This window comes from Thermobia domestica, chromosome 15, assembly GCF_964235325.1.
Source record: "Thermobia domestica chromosome 15, izTheDome1.hap1.1, whole genome shotgun sequence".
NCBI lineage: Eukaryota > Metazoa > Arthropoda > Insecta > Zygentoma > Lepismatidae > Thermobia > Thermobia domestica.
This window is the reverse complement of record NC_137468.1, coordinates 89962562-89971598: the sequence shown is the minus strand read 5'-3', so window position 1 is coordinate 89971598 and position 9037 is coordinate 89962562. Positions and strand designations below refer to the sequence as shown.

Sequence of the window (9037 nt, the reverse complement as noted above, 5' to 3'; positions counted from 1 at the left end):
AATAAGCTGTGTTCTGATGAGCAGGCGTACTCCATTGATGTAATGTTGATGGTATGTAATATTAGAGTTCTTTTTAGATCAGTTTGCATATTCTAAAGTTCCGTTGATTATAGAGTTTGGAACAACTAGCTTTAAAAAGCATGTATCGATTTTAGAGTTACTGGCAAATTTTGATTCACCCCAGTTCATGTGTTCTCATTTTGTCAGTTGTAGTGTAATGTTTCTCTATATTCTGTATTTTTAATTTTACATAGCAACATTGTTATTATATAATTAGTTTAGCAGAATAATAATAAGCAACCATTTTTTCTAACGCATAGGGATGGGCACGAGTCAAGCTAAAACTCGACTCGAATCCAAGTCGAGTTTCGAGTCGAGTCAAAAGTAATGTTCTCGAGTCGAGTTCCGAGCCGATTCACTGTTTTTGGCGTAGAGTTTCGAGTCGAGTCGAGTTTGATACATGGCTCGCTCGTTTTAACTCGTTTTGAAATCATGGCCTGATTACACTGGAAAGAAAAAGCCATGGGAAATGTAAGCTAAGCAGTAATATGGAATACTTTTAGTGTTGCTCACGAGAGGGGACACTGCTCGCATCTCGTCTCGTCTCGATAGCGAGACTACAAGAGATTTTTTATAACAAGCTTGGCTCGGAACGGCTTAACTGAGCCGAGAGCTCGAGCCGGCTTGCTTGGGGTAAACCATCGGCTCGAGCTGGCTTGGTTGGGATGAGCCATCTGCTCGGTTCGACTCAACTGAGCGAAGGGCTCTAGCCGACTAGGTTGTGTGAGCTGTTGGCTCAGCTCACTTCTCGGTTTGGGTCGATAGTGAATGAGCTGTGAGTCGATCTGCTCGAGTCGTTGACAATTCTAAACCCGGGCCGAGCAGTTTTAAAGATATTTAGCCATTGCCCTATAACTTTTAACAATGTTTGGCTCGAGCCCGAATACTCAACCTAGACCCTCAACCCAAATTCAGAAGCTCGTGAACAATGTCCTTGACTTCTAGACTTCATGACTAGCGAGGTTGGCAATCAACTAATTTTTTAGTATTCATATATATACCGCCTATCTTTCATGTTTATACACAGTGTTGTTATAATAATAATAATAATAATAATAATAATAATAATAATAATAATAATAATAATAATAATAAGAAGAAGAAGAAGAAGAAAAATAAGTTGTAGTAGTACTTATACCATTGATAATAATTATATTGTCTATGTAAGATACTTGAAGAAAGTACTCGAAACTCGACCCGAATTCGAGTCGAGTTGGAGGAAATTTTTCAAGCCGAGTTCTCGGGTCGAGCTCATAGATGTGTTTCTAATCGAATCGAGTTTCAAGAAAGAAAAAAAAAAAAAAAACTTGCTCGAATTCACTCGTGTCCATCTCTACGAGTGACGCAGTATGGCATTTTAGTCAATGTTACATTACATTAAAATGTTCATATAGTTGTCAAGTAAAAATTTGTCCTTGCATTTACATAAATCGATTCAGAACGTGCAATAATAATAATAATAATAATAATAATAATAATAATAATAATAATAATAATAATAATAATAATAATAATAATAATAATAATAATAATAATAGCGGTAATAACAGTAGTACGGCAAACTGAAGTAATAAGATTTTTTTTCACATACTCAAAGTTTCGGACCTAAAAGTAACGCGTTACTTTCGAAGTAAAGTAACAGTTACTTTTTTGAGGCAAGTAACGCGTTACATTTTAAGAGAAAGTGAAGTAACTTGTAACGCGTTACATTTTTACAAGTAACTTACCCAACACTGTCTTGACCCCTGGAACGCACTTTAGGAATAATTCGTCAAGAAAAAAATATTAACTGCATGCATATGACTGCAATAGTTCGTGCTGGTCCCTTCGCGATTCTCCGCGACGAATCGAAGGAGCGCGGACCAAAATGAAGTCCTCTCTACTACGCAGCGGTAACTTCAACACTCCGACTCTAGATATCTCTTTTGAGCCGACGAAACCCTGCCGCCAGTAACACAGTAGCGGCGATCCTTCGACACGTAGCTATAGCGACGATCGACATTTACCGGCAAATGGTGGGGACGTTTCCGGCATGGGGTACCCTACTTGTGGGATTACACTTCGTCTCTGCTAATAGTAGGGTCTATTGCGCCTGTAAATCAACTGAGGGACTCGACTAGATCTATATAGACTACTTTTTCTTAAGGAATCTCTGTCTCCTGGTGGTAGTTTTTATAATTATAGAAGTGCTTTTACAATATATGTAATGGGTATGGCAAAAGTATGGGTTTAGTTTCAAGAAACGAAATTTTAAATGAACTTTTCTGGTATTGCGGAAAGTGAGTACGGGAACAGAAGAAAAATACTAAGTAAATTATAATATCAATAATAACTGTTGTTTATAAGAAAAAATCTTACTTGCATACTCAACATCGCTGACGTGTGTTCCCTATGGAAGTAGGCTCATTAGCTTAGCTCTGCCCTAAACCAGTTTAGATGAAAGTTTTGCTTTTGAAATCACCTATGACATGTTTTTTTTTTTTTTTTTTTTTGTGGCAATATTAGTAGTTTTGGGGATATCAATTTATCTGCATATTATCAATCAGTAGACAGTTATTTAGAAATGCACCAAGAAACTAACACTCTAGAATATATTGAAGTATTATATAAAGCAGAGAAATGACGTAAAGTTCTTTTTGAGGTGACCTCCATATTCGTATTCTGCATTACGTCTAGTTCATAATGCGTCAGTATTAGCTCTTTTCTTGCTCTCCCGAAACAAGTATCACAAAGCAGATAGCCAGGAATTTTGTTTTAAAATTGAAGACCTTTAATATGATAAATTTTGCTTCAAAATCGCAATATCTTATGACTGACGTCATTACGCAAATCCCGAAAAAATATATTTTACGTCGTTTGTCGGTCTCAAATATTGCGTTGCGATCACGGAAGTCAATGTAGGTGAGGTAACACCTCTTGGTCACCATCATGAAAGCTATTGGCTAGAATTTCTATGGGTAATTTGTTATTTTTATCTTTGATATGGTGGGAAGCGCGTTAACATTTTGGCAGCACTGGTAGTAGAAAATACGAACAGGTGAAGAACAGAATCCGCAACACAGGTTTACCCAATAATTTGGTCGAAAATTGTTTTGTACATCGCGCGGTAATTTGTTTTGGAAGATAATTAAGCAATCAGTAATTGTTTATAATAGGATATTAAATGTGTTTTTGGCAGTGCTATTGTTATGGTCACCGTTATTCTGTAATTACATGAAATAATGTGAGTAGACTTAATTCTGTCGCTGTTTAGCAGCATTGAAGTTCAAATATCAGATATGTTAAATACAATGACTCTACCAAGGAAGACAATTTCAGTGAGTTTGTGTTGGGTTTTGTGTACTTTTGTTTTTGTACATTTGTGTTTTGTTGCAGCAAGCATTTCGAACAATGAAGTGTACGATTTTCCTCCAGAAGAATTCCAAAAACCTTTAGAAAAATGTAATATCTCCAAAAAACTTAGAGAAGAAATATCAAATTATTCACCGATTGCGAACAAAGTTATAAAATCTATAGTGGACGGAAAATTTAAAGGTAGAACATGGCAAACTCTTGCTGAGTTTGTTGATAAGTTTGGTAGTAGGATTGCTGGCTCCAAGAATTTGGAAAATTCTATTGATTATATGCTGAATAAACTTCGCGCCGAGGGATTGGAAAATGTGCATGGAGAAAACGCTATTGTACCTCACTGGATTAGGTAAGTTTAAAAAAAAAGTCTATAAATTGTATTTTACGATTAAAATGATTGTGCATATAAAAGTGGATTTGGTGCTGGCGTAGTTTGGGTGCACCCCATTTTGGAAGGTTTACAGGTAAAATTTAATACTTTGCATCAAAAGACACGCTTATAAGCAGCAAATTTCTGCGGGCGACAGAATTAAATCCAAAGTAATACCAGTGGCGTAATTGAGGGACCTGCAGTGCGTGGAGGCCCGCAGGGTTTGGGGGGGGGGGCACTGCGAAGCATATACAGGGAAGGTTCTAGATTACTGGTCCCCAATGTAGATTAGTAGCTGGGTAGGTTTCTCTCTGTACTAAAGTTTATACATTAAACTTATACAGTATTGCCGAGCGAGCGTCAGCGAGTGGAGGCGGGTTAGAGCCCCGCAGGGCACGTGGTTTTCTGTCTTTATTACTGCTCAATGGGAAGGGGGACCAGTAATCTAGAACCTTGCCGCAAATACATGCAGATATACAGTACAAGGGCAAAATGTGTTGAATGAAAGTAAATAGACAATAAAGAACAGAAAGCATTGAAAAATCGAGTTTAGCTCTACGAAAGAACGTTCCATTGAAAAGCGAGGAAGAAAAACTGCACCTCGTCTTCCTCCTCGAATTTCCAATGAAACGTGTTTTCCGACAGCGAAACACGTTCCTTTCCCTAAAAAAGAACCGCATCCCTACCAATCCATAACACAACTTACCGATGCGGAGCAGCCCGTGCTCCTGCATCACATCAACAGCACAGCACTTTTTTCTTTTATACTTATTTCGACGATCCGATATTTACACAAGAAGCAGTTCACGCAGAACGGAATATCCATTACTATCCTCTTGCTATCTTGTTAATTCCTTCTTTCTCATACCGTGCTGCCACCTACCGCTGCTTATGTCAATGTGTGCAGACCCATCACCAGGAATGGCATCTGTGCTTAGAGTTCCAAGATGTAATACGATCAGCGAGGAATTTTCCTCAATTTATACACGTAATTCTAAGCATTATAGTTCGCATGGAAATTACCGGAAACTAAAAGTAAACAAAAAAGCAAACTTCGCGTTACGTTCTCTTCACGAAAACCTGTACGAAATGACCCCCAAACTTCCTTTCTGTCTGCAAACACCGCTAAGCAATCATGCTTGACCTGGTACTACTCGATACACCTCAGACATTTGCACATCAGAGAACGCCAATATAAATAAGGTCAGAAGAACAACAAACAGGTACGTTCTTTTTTATTTTCGTATCACTCGAGAAGTAAATCAAAGTCGGTTTGTTACCCCCTTGGTAAGTTCGTAGATACTCAATGAATAATCCCTAAAAGTATGAGCGTCCAGCTCTTTCTGGAACTGACGCCGTTTTACTTATACTATATCCTTAATTTTAATTGTAATTTTATTATATTCCATGGATTTAACCATTGTCTTCTACAGGGACATAATGGTGGGAAAGGGGGCCCAAAAATAATCCTGCGGGCGGGTGGGGGAGCAGGCGACATTTTGCGTTGCGCTACTGAGTAATATAGTTGTATTTTAAGTTTACGAATGTAGGTTTACTAGTGTTAATATCATTATAAGTGCTTTGCGACTAAGAAAATAAGTGAATCTATATTGTAATGACTTGGGTAGAGTCAATAATGGACCGAGAGGTATCTCTTCACCAAGTTTATTATAAAATTAAGTCTTTTGTGTCTACAAAAGTTCTAACAATAAAATATCTCTTCAATGACCAAGGTTACAGATTATAGTGTTCTGTACGGACAACTCCTTAGCTTCAGTGCAGCCTCTGGGAGTCTCAAGGATTTGGTTTTAGGAATCTCCGCTCATAGCAGCCCTCACGAGTATGGTATTTAAGGTGATCCCCTTAGCTTCATAGCAGCCTCCAGGGTTTAAGGTAGGTACGATCAGTTGATGCTGGGTCAGAAACAGAAAAGTTAAAAATAAGGACGCCCCTCGGGAAAGTCCGCGCCCTGGATAGTGGGTAAGGCATCAACCAACATTCTACATGGCTCTCCTCCATGTAGTTAGTAAATTAAAGCTGCTGTCGGTGGGTGTGTCTCGCAGTTTCTATCTATTCGGTAGACATTTACACGCGTGTCTGTAATTGTAGTGTAAGATAGAAGGAAAGAAGAGTAAATTAGAAGACAGGAAAGCGCGAAAGAAGATTTTATTATGTTTTGATACAGGGATAAAAAAACGTGGAAACCAGGGAAAAAACCCTGTATCGGTCATGCTGCATGTAATAGTATTTACATGGTAAAACCACTTGAGAAGGGTGGTGAAAATCCATGTAAAAATGTCTGTATTAATAAATTATTAATTTATCTGTTAATTTAATTGCAAAACCTATCTGTATATGTTAGACTATTCTGTGTTGTCTGTATTGGGGAGGTGTTTTTGTTTGTGGGGATATCTGTTATTTTTTAACATGCAATTGTCCTATTCATGGACCATTGTCTGTGCTGAGCCGTCATCGGTTTTCAGGCTGCAGCTATACCCTCCCCTGGCTTTTTCCTCCGCTGCTTCTACTGCGTGAATTTTGAGGGTAGACTTCCTTGTCGTTGTTGGCTATGGTTGTTTTTCTTCTGGTCTTGGTTTCTTTCCTAGTTCCTTTATTTTATCTGTGTACGTGGGTTTGGTGATGTGTAGCTTTCCTGTTCTGGTTGTTAGTGCGTTGATGGTCTTGCAGAATACTTTTCTGGTTGCTATCTGGATTGCATCTATTGTTTTCTGCCGTTCGTTCTGCGGAGTGGAGAGAGTGAGTACAGTAGTGACCCAAGTGATGATATAGTTTGTTGCTGTTTCTATGGCTATTTTCAGTTGTTCTTCTATAGGAATGGTTTGCTGTTCACTTGTTGCTGGTGGTTGGTCTATTTTCTGGCTCTGAAAAGGGCTATTTTTGCTTGTTGTGTCTTCGATTGATAAATTGGTGATTCTGCTCTTCGTGTAGCTTTTAGGTTTCAGCGGACATCTGCTGCTTCCGGTTCTGTGTGAGTCTTCCTTGCATGATGCGCAAAAGTTCTTATTTATTGGTTTACCGCAGCCCTTACTGTGTGTGTCACCGCAACGAAAGCAAACTCTCTGTGCTGTGCACTGGGTCTTACGATGGTCATACTGGTAGCAATTCCAGCATGGCATCGGTCTAGATGTAATATCGAGTTCTCAACTTTGTAGTGTGTGTTGTCAGTTCTTAGTCCTATTGTTGTAAGTCGATTGACATCAGAGGCGCTGGTTGAGAACATCCTCAGCATGGGTGCTGGTCCTTCCTTTGTTTGAACACGAACGAGGTTCGTGAATTGAATGTTTTGTCTCTTTAGTGCAGTTCCAATATGGTCAAAGTTGGTTGTAGTTGGGACACCTTTAATGACACAGGTGTATGTGGTTGGTTTTGGGGTCACTCTGTGTGGTTCAGGAGCCTCTGTTGGGATTTTTGATTTTCGGTTTTTCCTCTTCACAACTTTGAAGTCTTGGCTGTCTGTTGCGTCTTGGGATCTTGTTGCTTCTACTTGGTTTGTCTTCTGAGTGAGTTTGTCGTCTTCTGATTTGTTGATCAGTTCTGAGCGGGTGACTTCTTCTGATTGGTCGTTCTCATGAATGTGGTCAGTTCCTTCGTGGTCCTTGAAAGGGCCATTTGCTTCAACTGCTTGTGGTTTTTCACCTGTATGTTTTGGTTTCTCACCTGTATGTTTTGGTTTTGAGTTTGGCTCTTAGAAGAGCCGGAGCTTTGGTTATTCACCTGTGTGCGATTTGGTTTATACATAAGAATTCTGGACCGTTTATATACATATGGAAATTATTCGAGTGTTTGAATGTACCTCGTATATTTAAAAATTACAATTCTTATAACTATACATATATATTATACTTAATTCTATAACAATATCATTATCATATTTATTTTAAATTTTTATCATCTTTTTCATTTATTTATACGTTTTACCGACGATAACGCACTTCGAAATTAGATTAATAAGTTATTTAAGTCCTTTTTCAGGTCCATAAAATGCTGGTTATAAGCTATTTGATTCCTTTTCGGGGCCATTACATGCTTTGTTACAATTTAATAATTATTTACTTGGGCATCATGAAGAAGGTTTTGAAAAAGATGTGTATGATATTCGTTCTTTGTGCACAACATGATCGAATATAAGATGTAGTTAAACAAAATATAAATTAAGATAGCAATATCGATAATAATCAGAACATAACATAATAATTAATATCTTATTGACATCATAACAAGAATAATGTGATTGATATAGCATTTTGACAATCATAGAACTTAAGTACAAATAACAAACGAAATCGTATTGATATTTGAAGCAAAATCAATTGAGTACGGTCCCCTCAGACGCCGTAACTCCAATCTAAGTTACATATCCAACAAATTCCTTATAGAAAACAAAACTTATTAACTTCAATATATATTCTCGTATTACAAAGGTACTTTTCAATATACTTCGGTAACATGGAACACGAATAATGAGATTGATAATACAACACAAATAATGAGATTGATAATACAAATATCAAAGAAAACACATAACACTAAGACATATGGTGATATAAATTGAATAATTACGATCATAGACATGAAGTTCAAGATTAAATAACATAAAATAAGATACAATAAACCGATTCACATATCCATAGAGTATGTTCACTTTTCCTCAACGCGGATTCAATCCATTTCACATCAACACAATCTATCCCAGGTCACGGTGTCTCATAGCTTCCATTAGATCACATTGTATACCACATTCTTGGGTACTTTCTTGGCGATTATGCATTGTTACAGCACTCGGATTCCTACGTGTGTAATTACTGCCATCTCTAAATCTCTTATCAATGCAATTTCTGCCATCTGAACTTCTATTTTGCATAAAGAAGCGACGGTTGTTGTTCCTGTTAAAATTACGGTTGTTATTTCTATAATTCCTGTTTACCACGGTTCGTTTGCACCTGGTTACTGGTAGTATTGTTTATTCTGCTATCGAATGTGTTTTCAGATTGTATACTTAACTTGCGCACTGGGGCATATTGTACATGACCCCGACCAGAATTGCTTTGATCTTTGTCCTGTCCTCTATTACAGTTTTGTGCTACAAATTGACTTTCATAACTCTGAACAAGAATTATTAGATGATTAAAGTTAACACATTGCGCAGACATTAAAAGCTGTTGTAATCTAAAAGGCAATAGTATCCGGATAGAAACGATAATTCTTGATTCTGGATGACCCGGATTTAACGCTCTCAAC

General features: G+C 37.7%; 1 protein-coding gene across 1 annotated transcript in view; it reads left to right on the top strand.

Moving 5' to 3' along the window:
- Positions 1 to 3034: 3034 nt before the first annotated feature.
- Positions 3035 to 9037, top strand: part of LOC145671133 (carboxypeptidase Q-like) — a 39320-nt gene continuing 33317 nt past the window's right edge. Inside the window, exon 1 of the mRNA XM_081739932.1 lies at positions 3035 to 3757. Within this exon, the coding sequence (XP_081596058.1) occupies positions 3339 to 3757 (419 nt within the window). The 5' untranslated portion in view covers positions 3035 to 3338. The remainder of the gene's footprint in view (positions 3758 to 9037) is intronic.